General features: G+C 58.9%; 2 protein-coding genes and 1 long non-coding RNA gene across 3 annotated transcripts in view; 1 reads left to right on the forward strand and 2 right to left on the reverse strand.

Annotated features, from left to right (window-relative positions):
- Positions 1-9644, reverse strand: part of CASP2 (caspase 2) — a 9993-nt gene extending 349 nt beyond the window's left edge. The window contains exons 1-11 of the mRNA XM_004713995.2: positions 9571-9644; positions 7100-7250; positions 6842-7015; positions 6683-6764; positions 6241-6335; positions 5799-5975; positions 5046-5174; positions 4857-4947; positions 1585-1734; positions 1401-1510; positions 194-1306 (exon numbers count right to left, since the gene is read on the reverse strand). Coding sequence (XP_004714052.1) covers positions 1175-1306; positions 1401-1510; positions 1585-1734; positions 4857-4947; positions 5046-5174; positions 5799-5975; positions 6241-6335; positions 6683-6764; positions 6842-7015; positions 7100-7250; positions 9571-9644 — 1365 coding nt within the window. The 3' untranslated portion in view covers positions 194-1174. The remainder of the gene's footprint in view (positions 1-193; positions 1307-1400; positions 1511-1584; positions 1735-4856; positions 4948-5045; positions 5175-5798; positions 5976-6240; positions 6336-6682; positions 6765-6841; positions 7016-7099; positions 7251-9570) is intronic.
- A 587-nt stretch (positions 9645-10231) lies between these two features.
- TMEM139 (transmembrane protein 139) lies at positions 10232-12524 on the reverse strand. Its single transcript, XM_004713996.2, has 4 exons — positions 12476-12524; positions 11523-11677; positions 10989-11235; positions 10232-10864 (listed from the first exon to the last, which is right to left on the reverse strand). The coding sequence occupies exons 2-4, from the start codon at positions 11569-11571 to the stop codon at positions 10486-10488; spliced, it is 675 nt and encodes a 224-aa protein (XP_004714053.2). The 5' UTR covers positions 11572-11677; positions 12476-12524; the 3' UTR covers positions 10232-10485.
- Positions 12271-13359, forward strand: LOC123521533. The gene is made up of 2 exons (XR_006679954.1): positions 12271-12482; positions 12933-13359. It is a non-coding gene; the product is annotated as an uncharacterized LOC123521533 (long non-coding RNA).
- The last annotated feature ends 4925 nt before the right edge of the window (positions 13360-18284 follow it).

The following is an 18284-nucleotide window of genomic DNA, read 5'->3' on the forward strand; positions in this document are numbered from 1 at the left end:
GGCTCATGGTTGGAGCCCAGGCCAGTCTGAGGGCAGAAAACTGCTTAACCACCATAGTGCTTGCTCCTCTGCTACCTGTGTGAAGTCTGTCACCTAGGGCCACATCCCTGCATCCCCTCCTATGGGTTCCATGTTGACAGCAGCCCTTCAAACAGCCCACCACCTCCCTCTCAACACCCTCCGGCTCGCTGACCTGTGACAAATACGTAGAAAGAGTTCAAAGGCTACAGCGAGTACAAGGGCACCTACCAGCTGGCCGGGCGCTCACTGTGCCCTGGAGCCTACAACCTAGCGGGGAGGGGACTAAGTCACAGGCCAGCCTGCAACCATAAACTGCTGGCTGTGACCATGTAGGGCAGGAAGGGCCAGTGAGCCTGCGGAGGCTTGGGCAGCCCTGCTCAGGGAGGGCGCCTGGCTCTCCCAGCCCATTCTCCAGGGGCCTGCAGTCAAACAAGGGGCTGGGCTGTGCCCCAGGGGAGAGGGTAGAAGTGAGAGCGTGCCAAGTGCAGAAGATGAAGCTACAGCTGTTGATGGAAGGAAAGCAGAAGCTAACACCTAGGGCAGCAGGTGTGTGCACGTGTGTGAGCACGTGCGCAAACATGTGAGCGTGTCTGGGAGGAAGGAGCACAGCCAGCCCTGTGCTGTCCAAAGCTACTCAGTGGGACTCGAGGAAAGGCCTTTGTGATAAGCCAGGTAGTCCTGAGGAGCAGCCCACTCACCCTGGGTGGCTCTGTGGCAGTGTGGAGAGAACAGGATGGGCCGGGAGGGCCGGGGCAGAGAAGGAGCACAGGCCATGTCAGGCTTGTGCTCGCCCTTGACAGCCAGGGACCCAGGAGGCCACAGAGGGGTAGGCTATAGGGTGCTGGGGTGTACTCAGGGTGTATCAGAGAAGAGTAGGGTGAACACCGGGTCTGGGTTGGGGTGGGCCAGGCCTGGGCAGGTTAGAGGCAGGAGTACTCCACTTGCTGCACAGCCTTACTCTCACCCCTCCATCCCCCAAGGTCCAGGGAATGGGAAGTGGCCCCCACGCAGTGTCCAGATGCAGGGCTCAGTAGCTTGCAGGCCTGAAGGCAAACAGCGGTGGCCCCAAGTAGATGGCTACACTCCTCCCTCCCAGGGGATCCCGACACACAACCCCGCAGGGCCATGTGGGGGGGCTGTGAGGAGATGTGGGTCACGTGGCCTGGTGCCCTGGGAACAAGTAGAGGTGGCGGCAGAGTGTGCTGCAGTACTCGGACATCTCCTTGCAGCGGTGGAACTCGGTCCCTGGGGCATAGCCTTCCCTCTCCTTGATGAGGGCGTTCACCTGTGGGGCAGGGCAAGGCACAGTCGGAGGATGGGGCCGGGGGCGAGGCCAGGGTGGGGGTGGGAGGGGCTTGGCGTCACACAGGGCCACTCACCTCCACCAGCATGTCGGCCACATGCATGTCGCAGGCGTGCTGGGAGAAGACGCGGGCCAGCGCCTCAATGTACCAGGAACCCCGCTTGGTGTTGCGCATGGCGGCTGTGCCTATAACCCACCCGGTCAGCGGTGTGAAGGCCTTCCCGGCCCCACAACCCCGGGCCTGGCCCTCACCCGGTTACCTTGCAGGCACGCATAGCCGCAGATCATGTCAGAGCGCGTGGGCAGTCGTGTCTTCAGCAGCCCTGCAGCACCTGCGTCGCTCTCCTCGCACCCAGGGGACTGTGCCTGGTTCTTCCCATCCTGCTGGTCAACCCCGAGGTCCGTCTCATCTGTAGGAAGACACGGGGGTGGGGGGCGGTCAGCGCAGCCATGGAGCCTTGGCTCCCAAGAGGGTGGGAAGGGCCATCTCCAGCTGCTGCCTCCAACCTGGGCTGCCCAGGGGCAAACAAGTTGGTGTGCGCCAGTCCTTCACAGCATATGCGTGCACACACCTCCCGCCCCTGCAGCAAAGCAAACAGTCCGAAAACGGGACCAAGCGCGCTGCCCCTTGGACACACTGGCCCTCATGCCTGCGGGCGCGCCCAGGCTTCGCTGCTGGCCACCTTGGGTCCAGGGACACAACACTCAACATGCAAACACAGGTGGGGAAGCTTGGCTCCCTGCACATGGGCCCGAATGCTACTCCCCCTCCCCTGCCCTCACCACAACCCCATGGGGACACAGGCTGGACTCCTGCACCTATGTACCCGGGCGCATTTGACAGGGTGCGGCTGTGGCAAACATTCTGTGCCGTCCCACCGACCCCGTGTCCCTGCTTGCTGGTTCCACACCTGCAGCCTGGGAGCGCCATCCCACGACCATTTATTGCTGTGCCAATAAACACTGATGGTTTTACCACAGATGAGAAAAACAAGCTCATAAATCAAACACGCGGCGCCATCTAAACCCAGTGTCTCCAAAAAGACTGCAGGCCGTAGCCCCAGTTGCCATCACCTAGCCACCTGCTCTTCACTTCATTAAACAAGCTGAGAGGGAAACTTTGAGGAGGGGCTGAGAAGCAGTCTGGGTGATAGCACCTGATGGGCTCGGAGTGAGCAGCCATCCACACATGGAAAGGGGTCGAGGCTGTAAGCTGCTGAATTGGAGGCCAGACTCCCAGCAGAGGGTCCCCGCCTCTCAGACCAGCATCTAGTCCTTGCTGATGGATGGGCGGGCACACAGTGACCCACGGTGGCAGAGAGGCTGTGCTCTGAGGGGGCCAATGACCGAGTTTGGGGACATCAGTTGTCAGGGTTTCCTTCTGAAGCACCTCTGAATGGGGATCACCTGGCAATCTCTAGATCAGGAGCTGAGCAGTAGCACTCACCTCCACATCGCTGCCTACCCGCCTGCTGCAAACAGACCACAGAGCACCTCCTCAGGGGCCCCTCACTGTGGCCAGCCTGCAGGACAGAGCAACAGCCCCGGCCAGGTTCCCAGGCTGTAATCTCAACAGGGCAGATAACACAGCCTTTCTCTAGAGAACAGGCTCATGGTTGGAGCCCAGGCCAGTCTGAGGGCAGAAAACTGCTTAACCACCATAGTGCTTGCTCCTCTGCTACCTGTGTGAAGTCTGTCACCTGGGGCCACATCCCTGCATCCCCTCCTATGGGTTCCATGTTGACAGCAGCCCTTCAAACAGCCCACCACCTCCCTCTCAACACCCTCCACCCAGCAGCCTCCCCATGTCTCCAAGCAAACCCAGCTGCCCCACCCCCAGGGTCCAGTTCGGTCCTGGCCATCATAAGTCTGTAGGGGGCTGTGCTGTCATCAAGTTGGTTCCAACTCATAGTGACCGATGTACAATAGAACGAAACACTGCCCAGTCCTGCGTCATCCCCACAACTGTTCTGATGTTTGAGCCCATTGTTGCAGACTCTGTGTAAATCCATCTTGCCCAAGGTCTTCCTCTTTCGCTGTCCCTCCTCCACTTTACCAAACATGACATCCTTCTCCAGGATGGTCTCTACTGACCACGTGTCGAAAGTATGTGCGATGAAGTCTCATGTTCCTTGCCTCCCTCTAAGGAGCACTCGGGCTTCCTTCTTCCAAGACAAGATTTCTTTGTTCTTCTGGCTGCCCAGGGGACTTCCAGCCTTGCTCCCCATCACCAGGATTCAAATCCATGGTCTCTTCTTTTGTCTTCCTTATTCAATGTCCAAACTGCACATACATGTAGGAGGTGACAGAAAACACCATGGCTCGAGGCAAGCACATCTTAGTCGTAAAAGCACCATCCTGGCTCTCAAACGCTTTCAAAGAACTCTTGTGCCCAATGTAATTCGTCATTTGCTATCTTGATCGCTGCTTCCATGAGTACTGACTGGATCAAGTCATGACAGAATCCTTGACAACTTCAACCGCTTCTCTGTTTACCATGAGGTTACCTACTGGTCCAGTTGTGAGGATTTTGGTCTTCTTGACATTGAGCTGTGATTCATATGGAAAGCAGTAACCCTTGATCGTCATCAGCAAGGGCATCAAGTCCTCCTCACTTTCAGCAGGCAAGGTTGTGTCATCTGTAGTCACAGGTTGTCCATCATCCTTCCTCCAATCCTGATGTCTTCCTCATAGACGCCAGCTTCTTTGAGTATCTGCTTAGCACACAGAGTGAGTATGATAGTCTGCTCTGAGTCTGAAGCTCTGCTGGAACCTGTCCACTTTGGGTGACCTTGCTGGCATTTGAAATACCAGTGACAGAGCCTCCAGCATCACAGCCACCCATAAGCCACCACGGTGCGACGGACTGACAGGTGTGACGGACTGACAGGTGTGTGGTGGGCAGTGGGGCCTGCACACTGTATGCAGTGGCAGTGATACTGGGCTGCCCACAAGGACACAAAGATCTGGGGTTGGACCTTCAAGTCATGGCCAGGCCTCCCTACCAGTCAGGTGCAACCTCCTCAGAGCGTCCTGGTCACCAGCCACCAATGGCAGCAGGGACCCAGGTAGCCACACCTGGGACACCGCCTGTGACCTCACACATAGAGCGGGTTGCTGTACTCTGACCCAGAGCCGGGACACCTAACGGATCTCTGCAGAGCGAGCCCAGGGCCAGTCCTGGGAAGCGGACTGGAGGGCCTGTGCCTTCCGTGGGTGCAGGCGGCAGCAGGGGTGAAGCTGAGGGCAGCAAGGAGGGGTGGGGACAGAGAGCAAGAGGAAACAGGAAGGGACAGCGAGAGGGACAGACATGGAGCAGAGGAAGGCCTACAGCAGGAGGGCGCCGGCGCCCCTCCAAGGGGGTGCACGCTGAGCACCGAGTTGGAGACACTTACAGAGCAAGAGGGCGGCGGCAGCAGGGAACAGAAGGAGGTGCCCAGGGTCCGATAGCACCTGAGAGGAGCAAACAGGACAATGAGAGCTGGCGGGGGCCAGGCACCGCCACCCAGCGCCGGCCGGGCCAGGCACTCACCTCCACGGCAGGCCTGCACGAAGAACATCTTGGGCTTGTTCTGCAGGCTCGGGCAGCTGGCGTTGTCGAAGAGCCGGAAGACCTCTTGCAGCTGACAGGGGAGCAGCGATAGCATGAGTGGTGCCCAGGCCGGCGCAGGCAATAGGGTTGACGCCCGGCCCCCACCCCTCCCACCCTGCCAGCACGCACCTCAAGCAGTTTGCCGTCCACCCCATAGATGGCACCCTCCACCCCGTGGGACAGCAGTGCCACCACACAGGAATCGGTGAGGCGGTGCTCCGGCCGCTGGGCGAAGTCCTGCAGCTGCTTCTCCATCTCCTAGAGGACAGTCACCGCTGAGTGCCCCCGCTGCACTGGCACCCACGCAGGCAGACCCCCAGCCATACCACCTCTGACTCGGTACCCCAGCACCCACACAGGCAGACCCCCACTGCTCCATCTGTCCCCACCTTCATGAGTGAGCAGTCATCCCTGCCCCCAACCTCCCCCAGTCACAGGGCAGCTGGAAGGCCAGCAGAGCCCCCTACCCTACCTGACAGCCCCAATGCTAAGTTCAGTAACACACTGCCACTCTGGAGTCAAAATACCAACTACCATCGAGTACACAGAAGGTCCCCAAGAGAGAGAACGGACCGGTGATGCTGTCCTGTGGGGAGTCCACAGGTAAGGGGCCCTAGGGCTGTAGCAGCCTCCTCCAGCAGCACCCCTCCCTGGGCGCAGGGCTAGAGGGTTCCCAATCGCTGAGACACAAGACTTCCACCAAATGGTATAACTGGATGGCATTACGGGGAGATTCCAACCAATCGCCCACCAGAACTCCATCAGTGGCCCAATGACCCCTGCTGTGCCGTTTCCTACTGCAGGGTCCCAGGCAAGCCCCAGGCCTGCACAGGGGGCCGTGAGGAGCAGAGGTGGCAGATGCACGCCCGCTCTGCCTGGTACCTGAGCTGTCTGATTCTGGAGGACGTGGACGGAGTAGCCCAGCAGCTTGAAGAGGCTGGCCAGCGTGGCCTGGTCCACATCGCCCCCTGACCGGAACTCTAGGTCCTTCTCTCCCGTGAAGTGCACGTTGCTCAGCACCAGTGCCAGACCACGAGTGCGCGCCTGCATGCGGTAAGCCTGTAGGGGAGGGGTGGTGAGTGCACCTGAAACCAGAGCCTGGGACTGGCCACCTGCGTGCAGCAGGCTAGGGGTGTGGGGTGGTGTGTGTGTGTGCACAAGGCAGAGTACACCTGAAGGACAGATAGAGACCAGAGGGAGGCCAGACAGGAGGGGGCAGAGAGAGCCTCGCCCGTTGGTGAGAAGGGCCCTGTATGTGCAGCCTACCTGAGGTGCAAATGACAGCAGCTCCTGTGGGTCCCCCCCAGCCCCCCACGGGGCTTACCGCTTGGCAGTGTGTCTGGTAGAAGGCAGGAGAGCAGGGCTTGACTTGCAGGATGGGCGGGCCATCCCCACTGTCAATGGAGGGCTCCAGGGGCTCTGTGCAGGCAGAGGTAATAATGGGGGTATGTCCAAGCACCAGGGCTGGCTTGGTAGCATGGCCACAGCCTGGGCTCTGGTCAGCAGCCCCCACACCCCAGGAGAGCCCAGGCCTGTCTGCTTCCACTGCGAGGTGTGAGGGTCTGAGGAGAGCCTCAGTCCACAAGGCTGCTTCACCAGCAGCCTCAATGTAAATGACGGCACATGGAAGGGAAAGGCCACCAGCTCGGGATCTCCCACCGCCCCGCCTACATGACCTGCCAGCACCCAGCATACTGGGGAAGAAAGCCCAAGGTGATGGAGCGGGCTGGGGGCAAAGGGGAAGCCCACCGGGGGTGGTCCCTCACCTGCAGTCATGCGGGGCTGCTTGAGTGGGGGGCAGGATTCACACACGGGCAGCGGAAGACCCAAGTCGTAGTCACAGCTCAGCTGTAAGAGCAGCAGCCTCAGGGAAGGGACGCAGCCTGCCCCACCCTCACACCCAGGCTTCCAAGGGCAGGCAGTACCGGTGGTGGTGGGGGCTCATGCTGGAGGGCAGCGAGGGCGGCCAGCAGCAGCTCCTCCAGGTGAGCCTGCTTGGTCTCCCGCAGGGCTGCGCAGAAGGCCTCGAAGGCCCGGGGACCCCGCTTGGGCAGCAGGCTGAGGAGCTCCACGTTCTGGCCGAAGCTGCCCACACGGGCCTGTGATATCGGGAGAAGGCTGCATGTCACGCCAAGTGGTCACTAGGGTGCACCCCCAGGCCTCCCATGGCAGCCCAGCCCCACCTGGACCAGCTCACGCATCTCCAGCGTGATGATGTCCTGCTCCAGCAGGTGCTCCAGCAGCTCGCTCAGCACCAACTGCTTGGCCAGCAGCACCCGGTTCCGCTTCAGCACTTCCTGGTGGTCAGGATGCATGCCACACAGGCCCAGCACCCTGCGGGGAGGGGGCAAAGCAGGGTCCTCAGGCCACACAGGCCCAGCACCCTGCAGGCAGGGATTAGTGAGGTCCTCAGAGCACTCAGGTTCTGCACCCTGTGAGGGGCGGGGTGGGGGCAGAGGTACTCTGATGCCAGAGACCCAAGCAGAACAGGATTTCGAGCAGGTTCACGTCTCTGGGATGAGTTCACCTTAGGAGCCTCCTAAGCAGGCTGACTAGGGGGAGGGGGTTCCCTTAGTGAGAGAGCACACGTACTTGCGCTCACACACACACATATATATACAAACACTGATGGCAAGGCATGCTCTGTCTGGCTGTCCGATTTTAATGATTTAAACCACTGAAAAACACTTCATATTATTGACCCTGGAGGGGATGGATGAGGACAGCACAGTGGGGGCCACTTTTCACTGTAGGTGAGATACATAATGGGATGGGCTCTCTAATGTATTTATTTGTAACAGCGAATACTTAGTGGGTCTTTTGTTGTTGACACTGTAGCTTAGGTTTCCTGGACACCAAGGACATCACAAAGATGATCAGTGAAACTCAAACCCACCTCAGCATTCAGCTTAGGGGAAGCTGGGTTCTGTGCGAATCTGGTCCCCTGGGCGGCCTTACTTTCAGGGATGACTTAGACTGGTTCTGGTCTGGCTGTGCACAACAGAATCCCATATCCTGTGTACCTATCACCTGTGCCTGATTTGAGTGACAAACCCTGAGTGTACGAATGAGAACAGGATGGCATGGAGGGATGGGGGTGGGCTTCAGTTTATAAACTTACCGGGATGGTTTCAAAATGCAACCTGATTTCAAAGGTGTGTGTGTACACACATCTCAGAAGTCATGACATGCCCCCCAGGATTTATTTGGGCCAGCTGTGGCTGGGGAATTTCAGTCCAGAGGAAGAAAACCCCAATGAGAGCCGTCAAGGGAGCTAGTAAGGCAGGGGGAGTGGGAGGTATATATTTGTGTGTGCGTGGCCAGAAACTCCTTTTAACCTGTGGTTTCTGCTAGAATGGAACACTTGTCACTCCAGACCTTTGGTAAAAACCTGCAGTGACAGCTACTCCTGGGTAAGCTCAGCGACAGTCTGGGTGTTCCCAGCGAGGTTCCCAGGGCAGTGGTGGAACAGGTTGGGTGTCCTCCCTTGGAACTTTCTCCTCTCCTCTCCCTGGAGCCCTTCCTGTGCCACCCATCCGCTCAGGGTCCCCTCTGCCCACTGCAATCCCATCCATGGCGAACCTCAGACCGGTCCTTACACTTAAGATTGTCCACTTAAGATCCCCCCCCTGCCAGAACGTCCTCCCTCCAGGCAGCCTCACCCTTACTCCTCTCCTTCCCAGCTCAGACCCCCCAGGCTGGACCATCCGTTTTCCCTAGGGATCACCCTCCAGCCAAACGACAGACGGATGTATGCAAGGAAACAGGGAGGCCTCTACCCCTCAGAACAAAAGGGCAGCATATGCCAGGAACAAAGCCAGGCGGCAGGACGGTGCAGCCGAGCCCCAGGGAGGAAATGGGAAGGTGCAGTTCTGATCAGGGGGTTGTCCCCCGCCTCCCCCAACAAAACGTGTATGAGCTGAAAGCCAAGATGCGCTGCCAACTTTCATCCAAACCACAATGGGGAGGGGAAAGAAGTCCGGAAACATAACAAAACAAAGCCAAACAAAGCACCGCTCATCGGTTCTGCAGCGTCGCCCGGGGTCCACAAGCTGCGCTGTCACGCGACAGGACCCCAGAGCCCCAAATGCCGGCTTGCCAATGCAAGGAGGGGCCCTTTCGAAGTCTCGGTTCTCGTCCCAGTCCGAGGCCGTCTGGGTGGAGAGCAGCAACCAACCCAAAAATCAGACCCACTGCCACCATCGGGCCGGTTCCGACTCCGCCATCCGGGCTGAAAACTGTCACGGGAGCAGCCGGACTCATCCGCCTGCGTCGGAGCGGCTGGCGGGTTCGAACGCACACCGGAGCCCCGGGAGCCGAGCCTGCCGACCCGAGGACTCCCGTGCCAAGCCGAGCGGGCTTCTCGGGGCGCCTTACGGGCCGCGCCACACCGACCGCGAGCACGCCGGAGCCCGGGTCCGGTTACAGCGCTCGGCGCCCACCGGAGGCCGGGACGTGGCGAGGCTGCAGAGCCGGGGCGCTCTGCAGCCGCAGGCCCTGGGGAGGGCGCGGCGCCGCGGCGACGACCCCAGAGCACCCCGCGCCCCTCGGGCCTCCCGCCTGCGGCAGGAGGCGCGAACGCGGCCGAAGTCCGAGTCCAACGCGAAGGGGACGCCAGGGCCGCACGCCCCCCCCGAGCCCCTCCCCCACTCACCTGCGGCCCCTGTCAGCGGCCATTAATCCCCTCGGCGGGAGGGCCGGCCGCAACACAGCGCTTGGCGCCGCCATTTCCCGCCTTTCGCGGGTTGTGTACGCGCCGCCCACAGCCGAGCGAACCGGGCGGCAGCGCGTCCGGCGCCCCGCCCAGCGCCGACGCAACGGCGCACGCCCGGCCTCCCAGCCCGCCTGACGTCACGACGCGCCCGACGCGCCTCCAGCCCCGCGGCGACAGGAGCGGGGCCGCCTTTACGCAGCGTACACGTGTTATCCCCGCCTCCACGCAAGATGGCCCCGCCCTACGTGGCCTTGTCCCGCCCCTAGGTGAACCTAGCCTACGTAGGTCGGCGCGGACCCAATGCGAACGAGCCCCGCCCTACGAGGTCTTGTCCCGCCCCTCTGTGGGCCTACCCTACCTCCTAAGGGAGCCTGGCCTCTGCGTGAGCCGGCTCCGCCCTTACTTCTGCCGTCACCGACCCGCCGATGCAGGCCCCGCCCTCCCACTGTTGGCCCCGCCCCCACGTTTCCAGGCTCCTTCCCACACGTATTAGGTCGCGCAGCTGGACCGTGCGCAGGCGCAGACCGGCGGGCAGGCCTGGGCTGGCTGGTGTTGGGGCGTGACTCCTGTGCTCTATGCATAGCAGAAACCATGGGACGGAGGCGGGAGAACTTTTCACTTTATTCGTTGACGAGCTGACAATGCCAGGGGCGAAGGGTGTGGCCTCCAAAGGCGTTGCCCCGCGTGCACTTGGCCTATCCTAGCAGGGCACCCTTTGCTAGTGACCCTGGGTTTCTGAGCCCCAGCGCAGGCTGGGGACCTGGTGCATCCCCATCCCAGCGTCTCTGGGCCCTCCTTCCTCCCCACCCCTCCCTCTGCAGGTTCAGTACGATCTCAGCCAGCAGGGAGAGCGGTTTAGGGGACTGTCCCGTTGTCCTCGTAAAACACACTGTCATCATCCAGGTGACCAAGGCTGACCTCGTAGGCTGGGGGCGGAGTAAGAGGCTCCAGTTTGGGGGCCATGCCCAGGCTCTGCAAGTCAGGATCGGTGGACACGGTCCGTGCTCCCCGAAGCCGAAGGCAGGCTGGGGCTCGTCTGAGGGACCCCTCTGAGCCCCCTCTCCTGGCCAGCCCCACTCTCTGGAGTGCCTCCGGATGGCTCGTCTCGCCCACGTTCAGACCCAGAGGATATACGCTGCTGTAGGATGGCGGGTTCTCCCGCTCCTGGGGCCTGTACGGTGGCCCCAGTGCCACGGCCGCTTGGTAGACTGGCACCTCAAAGGCCTCATTGTCCCTGATGGAAGAGAAATGAGGTCACCAGCGGTTTTCTGAAAGGAGCCCTCGCCCCCTCCTCCTGTCCCCTCCCAGCTTTTCCAGGGTGGGGAGAGCAAAGCCTGCCTGTGGGGGCCTTCACTCACCACATGCTGACTGAGGACCCCGGGCTCCCAGCCTGCGCAGAGCGCGGCCCCTGCTCCAGCACGCAGGCACCCAGGTACGCAAAAGCACAGAAGCCTCCCAGCACCAGGAGGAAGTAGGCCACGCCGGGTGCAGCGGCCGGCCAGATGCCCAGCAAGGCCAGCCCCAAGAGGGAGAAGGTGCCACCCAGGATAAAGAGCGGCTTCTTCAGGTGCCCCCACTGCTGACCAGGCACCATGGCCCCGGCTCCTGCAAAGACACACATTCAGTCCTGTGGGCCTGCAGACTGTGCCTGGCTGCCCTCCCCCAGTATCCAGGCCTCCCCGCTCGGGAACCTAGTACAGCTTGGGTGTCCCCCAAGCCCCTAGTCCTGGTTTTGGTGGAGCACCCAGGAAAGAGACCCAGAAGTTTTGGCTCCTCACCTCACTTCTCCCACCTCAAGGCACAGCTCACAGCCCATTTCCTTCCTCCCTGCCCTACAGCTCCACCCCCCACTCGCACTCATGTCCCCTCAGTGGACGCTGCTGGTCTGCAACCTGATGGGTCTGGACCTCCCACCATGTCCGGACAGAGGCCCTCAGCCATCACCAGTCGGCGTCCATCGCCCTATTCCTGCTCCAGGGGACAGAGATCGTGTGTCTGGACTCCTCAGGGCCACAGCTCCAAGACGCAGACTCCTCAGACAAAAGGCCTGCGGCAGAGGACAAAGCCCAGTTCATACCTGTCCTGGACAGGCAGGCCCTTGGGCCCCCAGTCCCAGTGGGCAACTGGATTTCAAGCTTGCTGCCATGACTGGCAACCTTGCTGCCAGGACTAACAGGTCCTGGAGGCGCAGTGGGCACAGGACAAGGCTGCTGACGTCAAAGGACTGGACGCTCACCCCCAGCAAGAGCAGCACAAAGACTTGACAATCTGGTCCTGTAAGGATGACCGCTGTGGAAGGCCTGGGGAGCAGTTCTGCTCTTTTCTCTAGGGTCATTATGAGTTGGAACCGATAGGACTGCGGTGGGTGGGTTGCCCAGGGCTACTTAAGTGACCGCAGAGGGTGGAGAGTGTGTCTCCCACTGAAAGTAGCAACCACTCCGGGCATCCAGGACCCACCCAGCTGAGTCCCTGCATCTGAGTGCCAGCCCCACCCCCACCCAGCCCAGGGATTTTCTGCCCACCTGCCCATTCTGCCCTGGCCCAAGCCTCCCTCACCTGTGTGCGCAGGGCCCAGCCAGCAGCCAGGAGGAGGGCGGGGTGCCACGGAGGCCCCGCCTACCTGCCTTCCCCAAGTCCCAGGTCTTGGATCCAGCTGGCCTGTCTTCTTCCACCCTCTGGCTGACCTTGTGGGCCTCACCCGCATTTTTCCGGGTTTTGCTCACTCTGCTGCCCCACCCCCACTAGGGTGAGTGAGCAACCTCTCTTCTCCCCCTCCCCATGCTCTTTCCACCTGGAGCCAGAGCTGGAAGGGACTGGGGATTTCATTTCAGCCCGGGCAGCTCACCTTAAAGGTAGGTGTCTATCCCCGGCCTGGATCTCAATGCTCCCCCCTACAAAGCAGCCGCCTGTGTCAGGGACAGGGAGCCTTTGCCACTGTCTTTCCGGTGGGCTGGCTGCCCAGGTCCTTCCTGTGCACTGCCCATTGTCTGCAGACCTGCCCCTGGCTGTAAGAATGGCATACCAGCCTGGGAGGTGGAGATCTTATCAGTACTGCAGCTCTAGGCAACATTCATACCTCCACCCTCCAACCTCTTGACCAGTTTGGAAGCCACTGACCGGGCTTGGGCCTCTCTGCTCCTGCTGTGTTTGAGAGTACAGTGGTGACCATGGCCACACTCCCAGTTAGGGGGGTCACTGGGGCAGACTAGGCTAAGGATCAACAGGCTAAACTCCGGATAGGGATGGGGTCAGGAAGCATGTAAACAAAATCCTTCTCTCTCTCTCTCTCTTTCTCACTGTAGGCCAGCTCCCTCAGCTCCACTGGTCCCTGAGGAAAGAAGCTCCCCTTGGCCTGCCTCTCTGTCTGGCTGCTGCCCATGTGATCAAAGCTCCACAGCACAAGTACTGGGAGGCACCCCTTGCCAGCAAGCTTCCTGCCAGAGGTCTGACCCCCCACTGTGGGGCCAGGAATCCCACCACACCACCTGGGTCCGTCCGGGGTTCCTGTTCTGCAGCTACCATTTCTGTCTGTACTCACTTCTCTCTGTCTGGATCCATCTCTGTGCTACAGGTGTGGCTCTGGGGTCTAGATGGTTCTCAGCACAAGGACCCCAGGTTCAAAGGACACACCCCACTCTTGGCCCTTCTTTCTTAGTGAAAGGTCCCCTCTTGCATCTGGAATTGGTTTCCTTTAAGCTTAGCAGCATGGCAAAATCGACTGATTCCCTCTCTGTGTTTCATGTACCTTATTTGCGTGAGCACCAAACTATCCAGTCTCTTTGTTGGACCACAAATGCCTTATCTGCATACCCTATATAGGATTTCTGAGGCTGTACATCTTTATGGGAGCAGATAGCCCCAACCTCATCCTGTGGAGTAGCTGGCGGATAGGAACCAATTTGGGGTTAGCAGCCCAGTCCTTACCCAACAGCACCACCAGCCAAAAATAAACAGTGCCATCAAATTGATTCCAGCTCACCGAGACCCACAGGATGGATTAGAACTGCCCTGTGGGTTTCTGAGACTATAAACTTTTATGGGAGTAGAAAGCTTCACCAGTCTCCCACAGACAGCTGGTGGTTTTGAACTGCTGACCTTGCAGTGAGCAGCCCAGTGACTGTGGCTGTGGCCACTGTGGTCGATTCCCACTCGTGGTGACCTGGGGCAGAGCAGAGAGCAAGGTTTCTGAGACTTTCACTCTACAATCAGGGAAATAGCCTCATCTTCCTCCTAAGGAGCGGCTAGTGGGCTTGAACTGCAATGTGCAGCCCAACACTCTGCCCACTGGGCCTCCAGGGCTCCTTAAAGACTAGTTAAAAGAATCACATGCAGTAACTTGCTGCACGGCCCTGGCCCAGTTCAGTGGTCGGCGGGGCTGCCTCCTAGTGCCCACTGCATCCACTCTGACACCACTGAACGGTGCATCCCAGGCATCTCCGTGGAGGCCCTCCTAACTGACACAGGTCTTTTTCTGCTTCCTGCACATTTTCTTTCCCTCCAGCCCGAGGGATTCGCCTCAGTCCCCTTGGAGCCCCGACAGGAACTCACCCCTGACATGTCGGTGGCCAGGGGGACTGCTTTCATTGGGTGCTGCTTTCCATCTGGTCTCCTCACCCTCTGGATCCCCCGCTGGTCCTTAGGTGCAGGCCAAGAGGCGAGTGTCTGTCATGCGGGTGCCAGGAGGTGGCCATTTTGTCCTTGGGGAGGTGGGGGTCACACCTGATGCCAGGCCTGGTAGCATTACCAGTGGACAAGCCCAGCAGAATTGTAGACAAAATGGTATAGAGCTCACCCAGGCTCCCCAGGGGACAGTGTGGGATGTGTGTGTGTGTGGTATGTGGTGGGGGAGGATGGTAGAGCAGAGAGCAGTTAGGGAAGCATGTTGTTACCGTGGCAACCCTGTAACAAAGCAGGCCTGCCCCTCAAGTGTTGGACTGCTAACTTCAGGGTCAGAGGTTCAGAGCCTCCAGTTGGTCTTTAGAAGAAAGAAGAGGCTTTCTACTCCCATAGAGAGTTAACAGTCGTCTGAGAAACCCACAGGGCAGCTCTACCTAGTGCTAGAGGCGTTAGCAGTCTGCATCTGCCTAGTGGCTGTGGGCTTGGCCATGGTATTTCTTTGCGCTCACAGGCTCTGGTCCCCAGTGCTTCTGCTATTGCGGTGTGGTTCCTACCGTCTGCCCTTCCATCTGCTGCCCATTGCTCAGTTCACTGCAGTGTGTCGGGGCTCCTTGGGAGCAGGTCAGACAGTGGACAGAGGTGGGCTGACTTTATTTTGTTCCCACCCATTCCCTTCCTCCAGCCCAGCGGGCAGGTGGCCTCTCTAGTCCACTCAGGAGGGCCAGGCCCCTGCAGTGTGTGGGAGTAAGGAGGCCTCGCTAAGGAGGAGTCCTGGCTGAGAGACAAGGGGCCCCCAGAGACCCCAAAGTCTGGCATGAAGGACCCACGTCCTTCTGGGAGAAGGGCCCTACCCCTAGGGCTCTGGGTGTCAGCAACCTGTGCAGTAGAGAGATTCGGAACACGTGTGCACTCCACAGACTCAAACCAAATCCACTGCAGCCAGTTGACGCCGACTCAGCGACTCCATAGGACAGGACTCCATAGGGTAGACCTGCCCCCGTGGGCTTCCGACACTAACTATTTACAGGAGTAGAAAGACCCATCTTTCTCCCATGGAGTAGCTGTTGGTTTTGAACCGCCGACCTTGCAGTTAGCAGCCCAACCTGTAGCCACTGTGCCACCAGGGCCTCTTGGGTTCTGTGCACATCTTTATTTGTCAGTATGTGAGGCTGGGCAGTCGAGAAGCCTGGGCAGTGCTGCGGTGGCACATTGGGTTCCTAGCCGACAGGTCAGCAGTTGGAGCCCAGTAGCCGCTGCAACGGAGGGAAACGAGGTTTTGTGGTTTGGTGGAGACTGGCAGCCTCGGGAAGCCCCCGGAGAACTCTGTGCAGTCCTCCAGGGTCTCCGTGAGCGGACTCCAGAGCAGCAGGTTTCGTCGTGACGTCTTGCTCCTCAGGGGTGAGGTTGAGGACACCCTGCATTGATAAGGCCTGGTCAGTGGGGCGCAGCAATGCTCTTTCCAAACGGCATGGCGGCCACAGGCCCAGGCTCGGGGACCCGGCACACCTTCAGCCCATGGCCCTTGCCTCGTGCACAGACGGGTCAACAGCTTACCTTGAAAGGTCTGTGGCACCTCGATTTTCTGAGTCCTGCGTGTGGTCACCATCCCCAGTGAATGTCCAGGCCCACGACACCACACCATGCAGGCACTGGCTCAGGAATCGGGCACTAAAGCCACCCAGTGCTATTCGGAAAGCTGGGAAGGTGTGCATGGCTGCGGGTGAGAAGCACAAAGACGCTGTGCTCAGCAGAAACGTCCACGGGCAGGGAAGCTCCTCAGCTATATGTGGTGGAAATGGCCCAGCTCCCTGCCCGCTGGCCCCTTACAACCTGAGCTGGTTACTTCCCAGTACCAACAGCAGGGGGTGCCATCCTGCCACTGGGACCTGAGGCCAAGGCCAAGCTGGGCAGCGTGTTGACACCTGCCCCAGCCCCCCACCAGCCAGCACCCTCTGCTGGCCCCTTCCTGGGCCTGTGGCCACTAGCATTGGTTTCTAACATACACCTTCCCAGAGCAAAACACCCAATGGACCTGCCCCGTGTTAACACCGACCCCCGATGCCTCCAGGGGTGTGGGAGTCAAACGCCCACGGGCTTTGTCCTTTTAGGAAATGAAAGCTGGTTTTTATTCTATCAGCAACAGCCATTGTGTGAGCACGGACATGCAGACGTAATATTCTACTCACCCGTCACAGCGTTTCATCTTGCTTCCTGGTTATGTTGGTTAAGCACACAGCATACAAACTTACACCAAGAGAAGTCAAAATGCAGACGTAAAACCTTCCACAAAAATCTGACTAATATTTCCCAAAGCTCACACACGTGTGTATTGGGTGCCACTTGCGACGTGCAACACGGTTAACGTCGACATTTTTGTCCTGGCTGTGGCGCAGAAAGAAAGCGGGCGGGAGTAGGAAATAAAGAGGTCAAGGGCTTTAAAGTAGCAGTAATGTCAGCATGCAGGAGGAGCAGTGTTCAATATTGGGGTTTTTTTTTATCCACATTTTAAAAATATATAGCTCAGGCCACAGAGTTTTCCTCAGCAGAGACCTGGAGACCATGCACCGGGAGTCTCCTCAGACGGCCCATCGAAAGGACACGAGCCTTCCGTGGTCTGAGGAGTCCGAGTGCGATTAAAGGAGGGAACGGAGGAGAGAAATAAACAGGATGTCCGTCACTAACACACCGTGCTGCCAGTCCGTGCAGAACACCGTCTTCTCCCCACGGCAGGCTGGAGCTCAGTGCAGAACTGTGGCCGCCCACAGCAGCGCGGGTCCACTAGGCTTAGGGGTAGGCTCCTCCTGGGATTCCCACAGTCCATACCTTTGCATAGTCAATGAAGCGCCAGCTAACATCTTTCTGGTACTCTCTGCTTTGGGTTATGTGTTGGGCCAATAACTGTAAGGCCAGCAGTTCGAAACTACCAGCTGCCCCAGGGAGAAAGATGAGGCTTTTTACTCTGTAAAGATTTACACTTGGGGAAACCCGCAGGGGCAGTTCTGCCCTGTCCTACAGGGTCGCTAGGAGACGGAATTGACTAGTTGGCAGTGAGCTGCGCTGCTGGATTGGATTTCACTTGGCATCATGTTCTCCGAGACCACCCTTTGTGGGAAACTGAGGGCCCAGAAGAGAGGATATGGGACAAACTCTCAACGCTGTACGTTCAGGAGTCTGGGAGACTGGGGCTCCTGTGGAGGGAGGGAACCTTTGTTAGATCTCTCTGGAGCTAGATTTATACCTCGGTCCTTGGCTCCACGCGAGAAAGAATTCACGCCGAAGCCTGGTTCGTGATCGAAGTGAGTTTTATGAGGGTTAGAAGAAGTTTCAGGTTTACACGGCACCCAAGGGCCTCCTCCCGGACACGCGGCCTAGCTGGAAGCGGCTCAGCGTCCCGCAAAGCGTGCCAAAGCTCTCTGCGCCTGAGTTCTCTCTCTCTCTTCTCCGGCTTCTGCCTTTCCAAGGATTCCACAGGGTGGCGTGGTGGAAGACCCCTGATTGACCCCATTGGCTGAATTGAATTTACCTGGCTAGGTGAGCCAATTCAAGTTCACACCCACCCCTGCCTACAGGCGGGAACCCTGAACATGTGCAGTACCCTGAACATGTGCAGTGCGCCACTCCTTTGTTTCCCTAGCTTGGCCCTCTGGGCACGCGTTAACGGACATCCCCCAGTCCTATGCTGGCCTACCTAACACCTTCACATCCGTAAGTTGGAGATGCATCCCACTCACATTCTCTTAAGTAAAAGGTATTCCCCTTAATGTCCCCCATAATGTTGCCAAATGTAAGGTGTTATCTGCTAACACATGGTCGCTTATGATATGCTGAAAGGTCAACTACTTGAAAGCTATCTGCCTGAAGGCGGTCTGCCATCAAAAGCAATCAGACCCTATTGTCTGTCCCACCCTAAGCAGGGCCCATGTAGTATAAAGTTTTGGGGGTGGGGAGCCAGCCCCCCACCATTACTACCCACGGGTTTAGTAAGCACAATTGTACGGTTGAAATATATATATATTTATTTATATATATAACATATT

This window comes from Echinops telfairi, unplaced genomic scaffold, assembly GCF_000313985.2.
Source record: "Echinops telfairi isolate 266 unplaced genomic scaffold, ASM31398v2 ScPeMD7_23;HRSCAF=83, whole genome shotgun sequence".
In the NCBI taxonomy this organism is placed as follows: domain Eukaryota; kingdom Metazoa; phylum Chordata; class Mammalia; order Afrosoricida; family Tenrecidae; genus Echinops; species Echinops telfairi.